The 14,776-nt window shown below is 39.5% G+C and overlaps 1 protein-coding gene across 15 annotated transcripts in view; it reads left to right on the forward strand.

Annotated features, from left to right (window-relative positions):
* The window catches only part of RAPGEF6 (Rap guanine nucleotide exchange factor 6), a 287,050-nt gene that overhangs the window by 223,594 nt on the left and 48,680 nt on the right, over positions 1–14,776 (forward strand). For 8 of the 15 annotated variants that reach the window (XM_029050266.2, XM_029050275.2, XM_029050270.2 and 5 more), the window contains 3 exons: positions 2,885–3,128; positions 12,572–12,729; positions 14,442–14,456. In XM_029050266.2, coding sequence (XP_028906099.1) covers positions 2,885–3,128; positions 12,572–12,729; positions 14,442–14,456 — 417 coding nt within the window. The remainder of the gene's footprint in view (positions 1–2,884; positions 3,129–12,571; positions 12,730–14,441; positions 14,457–14,776) is intronic. The other 7 variants (XM_029050267.2, XM_029050271.2, XM_029050269.2 and 4 more) reach the window with 1 other exon arrangement.

Here is a 14,776-nt window from a genome sequence, read left to right on the forward strand (position 1 = left end):
AAGGCTTGGGCTCATTGGAAAACTTGAAGTCTGGGGCCTGTCCAAACTTTGTCCAAAGCCCAGTGGTGTTGGGGTGACCCAGAGATAGTGTAGGTGGTCGTATGCAGCCTCATGCCACACATATCAGTTGATTGGGTGGCATTGGTCTCCCAGATTAGGCCTACCATGGGCAGGATCTTTGTGACTATGCTGAGAGCCCAAGGTAACTCAAATGGTGGTTGATTTACTAACTGCATGTAGGGTTGTAGGCATATTGGACCTTGCTACCTATGTCTGGCCTACCCTGGCTAGGGATCACTGTAAGAGTTACTCTGGAAAAGTCCAAGATCATAACTATGAGCTGTTTTATAAATCTTTCTGTTTTGAGTAAAATTGAACCTTTTCTATTTTAACTTTAATTCCTCATTTGAATTTCGCTTTTGAAATTGCTCAAATGTAAACTCTGTCATATAAGGAAATAAGAAACTTTTGAGGTTGTGGGCAAATTATTTCTTTCCTGTGGGTCCGAATAGATCCAGGTATCCATGTAAAAATTTAGTAAGCAAATGCTCCTATACTACAAGGCTTGTATTCTCAAAAAACCCTATATTAGGGGAAACAGTCTCTGAGAGTCACCCATTCCAGTGCCTCCCATGTATGCATACAGATTATTTCACTGAATTTTATTTATTGAGCACTTACCGAATGCAGAGCACTGTACTAAGTGCTAGGTAGAGTACAATCTAAAAATAGACACATTCCCATCCCAGAGTGAGCTTCCGGCACTGTGACGTGCCGTATCCAAGCCAACTTGCTCTGCCCTACAAATGTTACCTAATTCCCTATAACAAGATCATAGCCCAAACATTTGATGAACCCTCACATTTTGACAGAAATGTATGGAAAAAGACTAGAGTTTAGACTGGCCGAATGGTGACCTGAAAATATTTTAGCCTTTCCACTTAGAATATGAGAGGGACAGACAGAAAGTCTGCCCAGATGGTTTGAGGATTTGGTTCTGCTTCTTCTTCCAGCTCCCCACAACCTTCCCCCTTAACTTGCCTGCCTGCTTGTCACCCAGCCCAAGCTTCTCCTTTCTACCAGAGTGAAGGGAAGGAAGGAGCAGTTGAAGGTTATGAAAGTTCCACCAAGCCCTGTAGTATGTAAGGCATTTCAAAAACAGTCCCACAATCAAGATGGCAAATTGCTTGTCCTGGAATGCAAAGCGTATCCATTTTCCCAAGGCTGACTAAAGGCTCTCCCCACAGCTGTGGAAGGGGAACAACCTTGGAAAGCTGTCTTTGGTGTCAGCCCCCACAGGCCAGGACCTCCAGCCAGTGCCAAGGAGATCCTAGTCTTTGTGCTGGCCTCTTGCTCACATTGAGTGAGAGCAAAAGGGGTTTCACAGTGCTATTCCCAGTTCTTGATTTTTACTCCCGTTTTATGTTGGAATGCTGAATTTTTCAGTTTAGAGGGACGGGTGGCTCTCTGCCCTCATCTTAAACTGTAGGCTCCTTGGGGACAGGAGTAGTGCCTAGTTTCATTATATATTCCCAAATGTCTAGTAATGACTCTCCACCAAGCCAAATAATTGACAATTTACTCAACTCCTTGCGTTTTTCTTTATCTGCTCTTTGGGGAAGGGTCTTCTTCAAAGATACTCTTCCCTGTTCAGAAAAGAAAGTGCTGCTACTTTCCTCAGTGGTGCATTATATGTCCTTTGTTAGAAGAAAACAGACAGCAGAGAAAACTGGACAAGAGTTGGTGAATAATATCTTATTTCATTTGGCTTATTAGTTCTTTAACCTGAAAGGACAGACACTGAGGAAAAGTGGGTGCTTAACCAACTCAGGGACTCCTGGATCATAAAAAACTCCAAGTGTTCTAACTGGGGCAAGATTTACAGCCCATCAGGGTGCCACACAGATAAAATCAGTGTCCTGAATCAGTGACTCTTGCTGAGACAGAATGAAATAGTTGTGAAGTAGCAGCCATTCAGATACAATCATAAATCCAAAATACAGATTGTCATGTTGGAAATCTTAGTTGAGTGGGTATCCTTTAGTTTTTTTTATCTTTTTTCATGGAGTTGAGAGACAGCAGCTGCCCACATGATCAGCAGGTTGTGGGTTTAAAAATCTTAGGATTTTGAGGGGTGTATAAGGCTTTCTCTCTGAAAATGCTGTTGAAAGCCCTAATAAGGAATGATCCACTATGGAAGATACAACTTCAGATAACTCAGGTATCCACTTTTCTTGGCAAATTCTGTAGCTGCCAAGTGGTACAAAATACACTCTGTTTGGTGTTGATTATAAATACCTTGTCCTGAGATTTTTATCTTAAACTATGGACTCTATGTAACCTTTTACATGTAATGGAGTCCTTTGTAGTGAAGTGTAAGTGAAATCTGAGGATGAGTTAAATTTGATAAATGTCGGAATGCATTAGTTGGGAATTATATCTGGTGACCCCCATTTAAGATAAAAGGAATAGATCAGGAATGCCATCAGCAAGACTTAACATTTGTTCTTATGGAAATCTGCATGCCATTATCAGAGACTGAGACAAGAGAAAAATCAATACGGTTGATTGACCTGAATTTATTTCCCCTTTTATCTGGATAATAGTCTAGCAAATAGTCCTCTTTTGTTATATGTGTGCCATTGTATATTTATGAAAATGAAAGTGAGGAAACTTTTCCATAGGTCCTCTTGAACCTAATTAAATATTATCAAAAAAACTCACAAAGGTAAACATTATCATAGCTAATGTCTCTCTTTGTAACTGAAGTATCATTTTTTAAATGTGATTTTCACAAGTCTTAATCTTAAATTGTTCTTTTTCATGTTAGGGGATTTTCTGAAAATAAGGAGAAAATGTAATTTTTGTGTACTTATTTCCACAGTGTTCAAAGAACTTCTTAGTAGGACAGGACTAGAGAAAAATGGTGTTCCCCATATTCCCAAAATTGCTGAAAAGAAAAGTAATCGCTACTCAATCCCGGATATGTCTGGCGAGATGGAACAGATGTTTCCACGGGAAAAAGGAAACAAGAAAATTAAAGCAAACACTGTATCAGGAGGAAGAAACAAAATCAGGAAAATTTTGGACAAGACACGATTTAGCATCCTGCCTCCAAAGCTGTTTAGGTAGGTTACATTTTTTTAATATAATTTAAAAATAGTCACCAGTGAGTTTTCTTGCTTGTTAGTGCTTGGCTTGAATTTTAGAGACTTCTAATACATTTTACCTTATGTATACTCTATATGAGCTTTAAAATTGGCATATTTTGTCACTTTTATGGTTTAGTGTATTTTGATTTCTGTCAAACAGGAATCCATCCAACTTAGAGTCGTTGTCTAATTTCCCTGTCAGTGGAATTCACTGGTCTCCCCTCTCCAAAAAAAAAGACATGAACCATGGATAGTGACCTATCTAAACCCGTATCTTTGGACTTAAACTTATTGTGGGCAGAGAATGTGTCTGCTTATTGTTATATTGAACTCTCCTAAGTGCTTAGTACAGTGCTCTGTACCAAGCACTCAATAAATATGATTGAATGAAAGTCTTTCAAAGGACTTCCACTGGAAGTCACTGCCAGTCACCAGCGTAATTTTCTTCGTGGCAGCTAAAACCCAGGTGTACTGAACCGTTGAGGTGGAAAACGGAGTCATTTTTTCATTTATAGCCATGACCCATTTCAGGAGTGATTTTTTTTCTGTCAGATAAAAGCCCACAAAATGCAAGGCTGATATAATCTGGTTTGTACGTAAGTGGACTTTTTATAGAAAATCTTCCACTTCCTGAAGCAGCCATCTGGGCTCTCTAGACAGCCCTAGATAAGTAGTAAAATAAATAAAGTTGTCTATCCCCTTGAATGCAAAAGACCTTGTACCTGCCCAGGTCACCTACCTAGGCACAGATCTATTAACCACACAGCTTCAGTGAGTGACCCAAAAAACCAAAAAAATTAGAGAGAACCTTTAAAAAAAACTTATTTCAAATGATGTTAAATAAATTTAGTTTCCCCAAAAAAAGAATAATATATCAACCTTGTTCTACTAGCTCAGTTGTTCCATTTTCTGCAACAGCTTTAGCAACATTTTCCCACAAGTAGTTGTTCTTGAAAGGACAATCAATTCTCAAGCACTTCCAGTTACCGGGATAGGGATAAATTGATTCTTGATTCTATTTATTGCTATTGTTCTTGTCTGTCCGTCTCCCCCGATTAGACTGTAAGCCCGTCAAAGGGCAGGGACTGTCTCTATCTGTTACCAATTTGTACTTTCCAAGCGCTTAGTACAGTGCTCTGCACATAGTAAGCGCTCAGTAAGTACTATTGAATGAATTAATGAATGAATAAATCACCAGATACTCTAAAACGTCCAGTAAGGCAACAGTTTAAATTTCCTCCTTCATTAAGTTCAGAGAGCAATCACTGAATAGCTAACTTAACTGCTTTTGAGCTTCCTCCCTCCCACCTTTTCCTTCCCTTTCCCGTTCCCTCTTAATAATACTAATGAAAATTGGAAAGTTCTAAAGCAGGTAAAAAAAAATAATAATAGTAGTTGTTAAGCACTTACTATGTGTCAAGGCACTGTACTAAGCGCTGGGGTGAATACCAGTAAATCAGATTGGACCCAGTCCCTGCCCCCATTTTACCGATAAGGTAACTGCAGCACAGAGAAGTGATGTGACTTGCCCAAGATCACACAGTAGGCAAGTGGCGGAGCAGGGAATAGAACCCATGATCTTCTGACTCCCAGGCCCGCATTCTATCCAGTACACCATGCTGCTTCCAAGGTAGAGAGGAAATCTATAACCTGGATAAATGGCCCTTGAATAACTTAGATTTGAAACTCAAAAATAAATTTGGTTTATGTTAGTGGCCGGTCCCAATGTATTCTTCACAGATGTAATTATTGGGGTACATGCCTTGGCTACCTGCTCACCTGGAATGGGGATGGTTCCTGGAAACACTTGCATTTCTAACAGAATGGTGATTTTCTTTGGTATACTAAAATTTCTCCATTGTGGAGAGTCAAATGGGCCCATATTTTACTATCTTCACTAATAATAGTTTCTTAGAACAATTTTATCATAGGGATTAGATGTCATTTTTTAAATACAATATGCTAAATAATGCTTCATAAAAAAATGAAGGCATGGCTGTTCCTGATTCTATGGGAAAAAATCCAACGCCATGAGCCCCGTTCTCTCAAGCCTAAAGCTATTCCCCTAAGGTAAATTAAGTCATTGGGGAGGAGGGGCATTAATAATGTCAAACCGTTTAGGGGCTACTATATACTTCACCCTGACCGTTATGCATCCTATGCAGCGGCTCACTAATTTGTGTCCTTAGATGGTGAGAGAGTCAATGCTCTTCCCAAAGTGCCTGACTTACTATGAGAGAGTCTCTTTAGACCCCAGGAGAGTTGGATTTATCATATCCCATAGCATAGCTCTTGAGCTGTCATCTGGCATTTATAGCCCCGATCTAGCAATTTAGTAAATAGGATTATTCTTAGAACATTTTGGCTTTCCCAAATTTGCATTTATTGGCAATTCCTGGCCAAATGCTTAAATGGAAAGTGTTGCTATAGTGATTAGGCAAAGACTTGTTAAACAACATCACATCTTTTATATAATTAGATTAGGTAATTAAAATAAATGATTAAGGGTTTGTTTTTTGTTTTGCTTCTGGAAAATTATGTAAATAGCCTTTTAAAAAGTGATCTGGATACTATGAAGCATTAAGTATGCAGATATTGATCTTAAAATATCTTTTTAAATCTTCAAAATACGTGTTCACATTCCTTATTCAAAAAATAACTGTGACTGAAGATGGAAGACAGGGAGGCTTAGAAGAAGCAATTTGTCTCAGGCAGAATAGACTGCCCCTAGTCAGGCTTGTTTGAAACTACTTTTGGCATTGTTAATGACTATATTGAGTACTAAGAGGATTACATTTTACAGATTAGTTTTTAAATATTCTTAGGTTATAAGGGGAGTTTTCAAGACTGACATGATTTAACTTTTTAACTCTCTGACCATTTGTTTTTGAGAATTGAGTGTTCACTTACCCTAATATGGTAGCAAGCAAAAGAATATGCTTTAGTAAAAATGTTTACAGGAATTCCAATTCCTGTTTCCCAAATTTTGACTAAACCTTTAAATGGAGGATTTTCTTTTTAAGAAATGGAAGGGAGGGAAAGCTCATAAAATTTGGAAGTGGGAAAGGTATTCGTATACCGGACCCCTATGTATTAGTATTGGGTTTATTTTTGAGGTTCAACCGTGAGAGTATAGTATTTTTTAGCAAATTTGGCTACAAATTATTTTCTCTTTGGGCATTTTAGTGAAATGGAACAAGTTTAATAATGACCATCATAAGCGATTCCTTCCATGTAGTCTCAGCAGCTGTTGTGGAAAAAAACATAGTTTATAAGAAGTAGCTGAAACACTCAAAGGCCGTTAGAATACAAGGACCCTCTCTCCCTCCTTCTCTCTATTGCATTACAAACTGTCTACCCAACTTTTTTGCTGTTTGTAGTGAGGTTTGGTTTCCCTTTGCACATTGGAAACTTCATTTTGTGCTCACATTTTTGTTATTTATTTTTCATGGTTCATTTTACTCCAAGTAAGTTTAGCATTGAACTCTTAACCATGTGTTTTTCAATGATGTCTTGTTTCTGTTACTGCATCACCTTCTCAGGGGACTGTTTTGGTAAGGAATTATTTGCTGATGAGGTGTAGCAATTCAGCTTCCTAACAAGCATGGATGCTTTTTCACATGAATATAGTTTTCATTCATACCGTAGCACATTTTGTGCTTCATTCCAGCATATTTCCAATTAATGTGGAAATGGAATGTAAATACAGTAAAGCTGTGAGCAGTTGTCTTTTTAGTTTCACACCCCTTGCTCGTTACACAGGCACAGGTGATGTAATGCAAGGATTGATTGAATTGCATGATCCTATCTCTGTAGCCTCTGAAGGATGGAGGCAGGATTGCCTGTTGATAATTAAAAGCTATACCAGGTAGAATACCCTGGATTTAAAGAATTTAACACACTGTGGCAAAATTGGAAGTTGGTGAAATTAAACTTATATCATTTGAAAGTCCACTTTAATTTCTGAAACTCCCAAATTTCCTCCAACATTTTCTCATTGTATCTTCCCTGTATCCCAGAATTGGGTTATTTTTTCCAACTCTGACATCTGTAGTCTGAGAGCCAATGAATTGTTAGCAACAACCTCAACCCAGACTCTGTAGTAACTTCTCATCTCCTTTGGTGTTTGTTTATTGTTGTACTGTAATCTGCCAAGTGCTTAGTACAGTGTTCGGCATCCAGTAAGTGCTCAGTAAATACAACTGACTGACTTTGATGCCAAATTACACTTGGACCTGCTAGAGCGAAGTTGTGAAGGGACTTGTATCTATCTATGTCTTTCTATCATGAACTCCTGTGTAAAATGGGGAGATCATCTCCCCCAACTTTGCAGAGGTACCTGGATTCCCTATCCCATCCCCTGGCCTACATCAAGCAGGAGGATAGGGGCTCGGGCACCCACCTAGAGCAGCACATGGGAGTCATTGATCCTGCTTTGAGTGGGAAGGGAATCTTAGCCACCCTAAATCCTTTCTAACCGACCCCTTCCCCCCCCCCCCCCAACCCCAGTGCTGCAGAACTTCTCTCTCTTTCTCTCTCTCTCTCTTTCTCTCCGTTTGTGTGCCTGTTACCTCTTCTGCCACACAGTGCAAACTTCCAATTGAGTTTTTGTTTATAATTATAATAATAATAATTATGGCATTTGTTAAGTATTTACTATGTGCCAAGCACAGTTCTAAGCACCGGGGTAGATATATGGTAATCAGGTTGGACACAGTCTCCATCCCACATGAGGCTAACACTCTTAATCCCCATTTTACAGATGAGGTAACTGAGGCATAGGGAAGTTAAGTGACTTGCCTAAGGTCACACAGCAGACAAGCAGCAGAACTGGGATTAGAACCCATGACCTCTGACTCCCAAGCCATGCTCTTGCCTCTAGACCGTGCTGCTTCCCATTCTGCTTTATAGTAGCTGAAATTTTATTTTTGTAATACTAGAAGGATAGAGCTAATTTGCTGTGGTCCTAAGGTTTGCTTCCCACTAGGATCACCTCCTTCTTGGCTTTTTTCTAGACTTCATTGTGTTCCCTGTGCTTCTCAAACACCATGGTTTTTCTGCATCCTCTTCCTTTCATCTCTGGTAGCCAAAGGTCTTTTACTCACTCTCACCTCACCTGAAAGTTTCTAAGCTTGCCCTAACATTTTTTTTTCCATTGTGTTTGTTAAGCACTTACTATGTGCCAGGCACTGTACTAAGTGCTGGGGTACATACAAGTTAATCAGGTTGGGCATAGGCTGTGTTCCACTTGAGTCTCACAGTCTCAAACCCCATTTTACAGATGGGATAACTGAGGTCACACAGCAGGCAGGTAGTAGAGCCGGGATTAGAATGCAGTTTTTCTGATTCCCAGGATCAGGCTGTGCTGCTTTAAGATTTCCTCCTTAATGTGATCTAATTCAATTTCAGAAGACTTCACTAGTGGGATTATATCTTAGCTCTTTTCCCTTAATCACACAGAAACTCTCTGTTAGGTTTATTTAAGATTTTACTAAATATTTGTGCTTAGACTTTCAAAAGTTAAGATCATTTCCTATGAAGGTCTCCCACCGGAAAGTCAAGATTGTGTCATGTGCTGTGTGTGGTTAATAATCAAATCATTATTAGCATGTTATGTCACTGTAAAATTGCAAGTGAAAGAGGTTATAATTCCGTATGCAACACGGTCTCCAATGGCCTATTTTAAGGAAAGTAACTTTAGTAAATGCATTTTTCAGTTTGGTTGATACGGCTTTTGAATTTCCATTATAAACTGTGCTGTCTTCAGTCCTGGCAATTGCCAAAGAGTTGGACTGTGTGTATCACACAAGAAGCGCTCTATCTTTGGACTGAAATTTTAGGCAACAGCTTTCTTTGCCTTGATACTCCACATTTTCCAACTATTGCTTTTACCAGGGCAAATTTGAATTTAGATCACACAAAAGATTGAATGATCCAAAACCAAGGCTAATTCAGATGTGACTTGGTTTGTTAAATTTTTTCTGAATTATCTGCTGCCTCGGCTTTGGAAATTCTCCAGTACTCTGTTGGTTCTGTACTTGGGCTCATTCCACATTACAGCAGTAGAAGTAAGATGAGTTTGCTCACTCTTTCTCTTTTCCTCTTCTTCCCTTCTCCCTCCCCTCTAGAACACAATGAAGGGCAGGTCCAAATTTGCTAGGCTAAAGTGTGGCGGTTGGGGTTACATAAGAGTGATAACATCTTTTGTATGTTCCTGGAAATATGTGGAAGAATCATTCCATAATTCACATACCCTGCCTTTTGTTATAATAATGTTGGTATTTGTTAAGCACTTACAATGTGCAGAGCACTGTTCTAAGCGCTGGGGTAGATACAGGGTAATCAGGTTGTCCCACGTGAGGCTCACAGTTAATCCCCATTTTACAGATGAGGTAACTGAGGCACAGAGAAGTTAAGTGACTTGCCCACTGTCACACAGCTGACAAATGGCAGAGCAGGGATTCGAACCCATGACCTCTGACTCCCAAGCCTGAGCTCTTTCCATTGAGCCACGCTGCTTCCAGAAGGAGTCCCAGACCCAGATTTTCTGCATTAGTTGCCTATTTTTCCCTTGTGGCTTTGAGGATTATATTGCAGGATCAATCTGTTCCATTCAAATATGCTGCCTTTCTTTTACTGACAAAGAGAAAAGTTAGTTGCAGCCATGCCACTTAATAAATCCCTATAATACAGAAATATATATATGTATATCTATGTATATACTCATACATATACACACACATATATGAATATAATCTGATTTCTGGAGTTTGCTAAAAGCACCAACATGGTGTGGCGTGTTTTTCAATGGTGACATAAAAAGCACTGCTAATATAAGCAGTGTTCACAGAGAACAAACCTCATTTTCTTGTGGATATAGCCTCCTTATAATGTGGCATTTTTATAAAGGGCTTATTTATTTCATGGAGCCCTCAAGTTCAGAGTGTGGGACAAGAAATAGATTTTGCCAGAGTAGAACAGAATAGCTATTTTTGTTGCTTGTCATTGACAGTAGTGCACTTCACCACTTCAGAAACCCTGCTGCCCCAGCATGTACTAGTTTGTACATCTGCCCCAAAAAAGGTATCAGATGGAAAATCTTAAAGAAGTGATGCCCGAATCTATTTTGAGGGGCTTCCTTTCCAGACCTATTGGTTTTGGGCACCAGATAAGGATACCAGTGCGCAGGTAATTGAGAAAGAGGAAGGTCTCAAGGAGAAGCAGGATTGTAATATGCTGAAGTTAAATGGAGAGAAACAAAGTTTTACCTGATGAGTTTAGTTGTCAGTTATAAAATTCCTCAGGAACTTGAGAAATAAAAGACAGCATTAGGACTGCTGAATGATTTTCCCAAACCACCCTTTAGTGATAATGGAGCACCTTGCCGGAAGGAATAAGATCTGTTTGAAGGGATTGATTCTGTAGTGCTAGTGGTTTGCCCAGCCAACCGCACTCACACTCTCTCTTCTCTCCCAGCCAAGTTCCCATTGGGGCACTGAGTGCAATCCTTCCATAATGATTACATGCATAGAGGCTGCAGTTTGTTTTGCTGGGCAGTCTCCCTTTTTGGGAAAATTTCTATTAAGTTGCCTTGTTTGGGCTACTGTTTGGCCATCCCTGTGAATCTATGTTGAACATCAGGATGAATGCTCAGTCCTGCGGTTACTATGAGTTCAGTCCTTTCTAACAGGTTTCTCTCACACCAAACTCTTCATGCATCAATGGTATGATTACATATGACTGAAGTTGGTTGGGGTTTTTCTTTAATATTAGGTGGCATGCATGTTCGTTACTAAGCATTTTAATCACTTATGGGTTCATTTTAATTGCAAACTCTGCTTTTTAAAAAGCATGCTTCTCGCCATTTTAGTACTTTATGTTGAATTAAAGACTTCCCATTTGATTTTAGTGGCAATAAACTGCCATTTTGCTCTTATGATTATAGGATTTCCACCTTATTTACCTTGTATTTTAACAGTGGTGTGTTTTCTTGCATAATTGCCTTCTGCACATAATTACCCCACTCTGGTTTTTGAGGAGGAAATAATTTTTTCTTTAATCACAGTTAAAGCCATGATAGTCATGTACGCAGTGTTAGCCATGGGGACCACAGAAGGAGGGTGGGGTGAGGGTGAAAATGTGACAATTCATCAGGTGGGGTAGTTAATTCATCAAGACTCCTGAGAGCCAGGGGAGGAGGAGCAGAAGGGTGAATTTGACAGCACAGCTGGAAGAGGTGGGGTTAATTCATTGAGTTCTTCAGCTAAATACAATGGCCTCTATTCCATCTTGGTCCTCCTAGAAACTTTATTCAACCTTGGTTTCAATGCCACTCTCCTGCTGGTCCTCTCCTAGCTCTTAGCTCATGCTCCTTCTCAGTCTCCCACCTTCTGACTCTGTGGGGGAACCCTCAAGGCTCAGTTCTGGGTGGTTCTCTTTTCTCCATCTCTTTCAACTCCCTCAGATAACTCATTTGCTCCCATGGTTTCAACCACCATTTGCACACAGTTGATTCCAAATGCTGCCTCCCCAGCCCTAACCCCTCTCCTCTGTAGTCTCACAGTTCCTCCTTCTTGCCTTCAGGATACCTCTGCTTGAATGTCTCCCCGACACCTCAACCATATCATGTCCAAAACACAACTCTTCCCACACAAATACTACCCTCCCCCTAACTCCCTCCTCCATCCCAACTTTCCCCCTCACTGTAGTCAACACAACCACTCTCCATGTCTCACAAATCTGTAACCTTGGCATTATCCTCCACTCATCTCTCACTCCTCCCCCATATTAGACTCCCCCGATTAGACTGTGAGCCCATCATTGAGCAGGGATTGTCTCTATCTGTTGCCAAATTGTATATTCCAAGCGCTTAGTAGAATGCTCTGCACATAGTAAGTGCTCAGTAAATACTATTGAATGAATGAATGAATAAATATTCAATCTGTTACCAAATCCTGTCAGTTCTACCTTCGTAATTGCTCCAGAAGCCACCTTATCCTCTCCATCCAAACCACTTCAGTGCTGATCCAAGCACTTATCCTATCCCACGGTGACTGTAACATCAGCCTCCTTGCTAACGTAGATTTTGAGCTAACCTAGACTTTTCTCCTACTGTAACTTACTTTAATGCCTACTTCCCCCTAAAGACTATAAGCTCCTCATGAACAGGGATTGTGTCTACAACTGTATTGTATTCTACTGTCCAATAGCTGCTCATAGTGCTTGGCACACAGTAAGCACTCAATAAATACCATTGACTGAGCCCCTATTGTATGAAGCACTTGCTGAGAGTGCGATATAAGGGGCATAGTCTCAAGTGCTCTCTTACCTTCCTTGATCTTTTCCTTCTCCCCTCCTCTCCTCTTTCTTTTTTAAATAATGGACCTCAAATGGTGATAATTTCTGAAACTCTTTTGCAGCGATGGTAGCGTGAGTCAGTCACAAGATGACAGCATTGTTGGAACGAGACAATGTAGGCACAGTCTAGCTATAATGCCTATTCCTGGAACTCTCTCGTCAAGCAGCCCTGATCTCCTGCAGCCCACCACCAGCATGTTGGATTTCTCCAACCCATCAGGTAACCATATGTGTGTGAATTCTAATTAGGAAAAATGTCTGCCTCAGTGGTCAGTCATTGTGCCATAGGTCAGTCTGGTGAATTTTCAAGGGGCGGATTTTAATGTGAATATAGTTTAGAATGGCTTCCTCCTAGATGTACAAAATGATGGCATTTGTTTTCCCAAAGCGGTTCTGGTGTTCTCATTTCATAAGGTGAAAGCTGTTATTTTCTATCAGATGTTACTTTCAAAAATGTTGACATTCTTCCAAGATTTTGATTTCACTGTTGTACTCATTAAGCCTCCAGTATGTATGGTGAAATGTAATCTCACTAATGTTTCCATTAGTAAGATGCTTCAGTTACACTTGAAGGTTTTTTATTTATTTTACATGGATTTTATTTGTTCTCTCAACTAACCACCATCACCCAACGTTTCTCAAAATGATTGGCTTTACTATGGAAGTTTTTTTTTAATGGTGAAGGCTACAGTTTCAGGGAAGCTAAACTTTATTCTTTGGGAGTCCATTTTGTGTGTGTATTTGTATAAGTACAGCACAGACTGACAGAACTATGAAACTATGCTTCATCGCTAGCAGAGACCCAGTGGTCTACAGAAAGGATACCTGGCTGGGAGCCAGTGGTGTGAGTGTTAAACCCAGTTCTAGAACTGACCTGTTACATGACCATGGGCAAGTCATTTAAACCGCTTCTGGGCCTCAATTCATTCCCTTGTAAATCAAGGTTAACATCCATCCTGCCCCAGTGTGCAGGGATGTTGTGATAGTAAATGAAATAATGGGTAATAATGATGGTATTTGTTAAGTGCTTACTATGTGCCAAGTACAGTTGTAAACACTGGTGTAGATATAAGGTAATCAGGTTATCCCACGTGGGACTCACAATCTTAATTCCCATGTTACAGTTGAGGTAACTGAGGCACTGAAAAGTTAAGTGATGTGCCCAAAGTCACACAGCTGATAATTGGCGGAGCTGGGATTAGAACCCACGACTTCTGACTCCCAAGCCCATGCTCTTTCTATTAAGCCACACTGCTTCTAGATGTGAAACGGTTGTAGGAAATAAGTCCTATATAATTTCATCATATTGCTAGTATCATTTTTTGTACTAGTTTTATTAAGTTAATGTTCACAAAGTACCCATACATCTTACATATTTGGGTAAATGTGCGTGTGTAAATGAAGGCTATTTTTCTGATATCAAAGCCACATAGGGCTGGAGGAAATAAAATTTTAAGATAAAAGCTCTCTTAGAATGTATAGCAAAATTCTATATGGTCTTCATATTTAAAATGTTTATTCTAAAGTCTTTCTTTAAGCTCTTCGGTATGGTGAGGTAAGTTCATATTGCCTTAAAAAGCTCCTTTCATTTAGAGTGGTTGATGCTATTTATATCTTGACTTGTGCATAGAAGCTCTTTGATATATCCCTATCTTATTTTAACTCCAAATCCATTACCTGCAGAACTATTCACGAGAGCACTGTTTAGGAAACAGGTGATAAAAATATACAGAATGATCATGACACCTGCTGAGGCTGATGAATCTTTATTACTAAAGATCCCAATTCTGTTCACGCTGCATGCAAGGAGTTATTTTTGAACTGAGGGATAGAGGAAAAAAAATCTTCCCAGCAGTTCAGTGTATTGCTTTTAATTATGGGATTGGCATTTTAGAAATGAACAGTTTTGTATTTTGTTTTTGCTGCCTGCAGCTGTTGGTTTTTACTGTAAGTATTGTGAAGGGTGCATGTTCTTTGCATTGCATGGATTCCTTGGAAACAATTATGGTATTTTTTGACTTGCCTTCAGGATTGGGTTTACAGATTTATCATTTCAGCTATAGCAATAATTGCTATAAAAATTTCACGGTACCCAAGCCATTTGTATTAAACCGTGCATTTGGTTTAATTAAAACAATGCTTTCATACTGAAAATTAACTTTTAAAAACCCAATTATTATTGAAAGGAAATTGAATTGGGCAAAATTGTAGTCATATTTCCTTTTTTAATGTTATCAGTCCCCTTTATGATTGATAAATTATAATTA

The sequence above is a fragment of the Ornithorhynchus anatinus genome, chromosome X1 (genome assembly GCF_004115215.2).
Source record: "Ornithorhynchus anatinus isolate Pmale09 chromosome X1, mOrnAna1.pri.v4, whole genome shotgun sequence".
NCBI classification, from domain to species: domain Eukaryota; kingdom Metazoa; phylum Chordata; class Mammalia; order Monotremata; family Ornithorhynchidae; genus Ornithorhynchus; species Ornithorhynchus anatinus.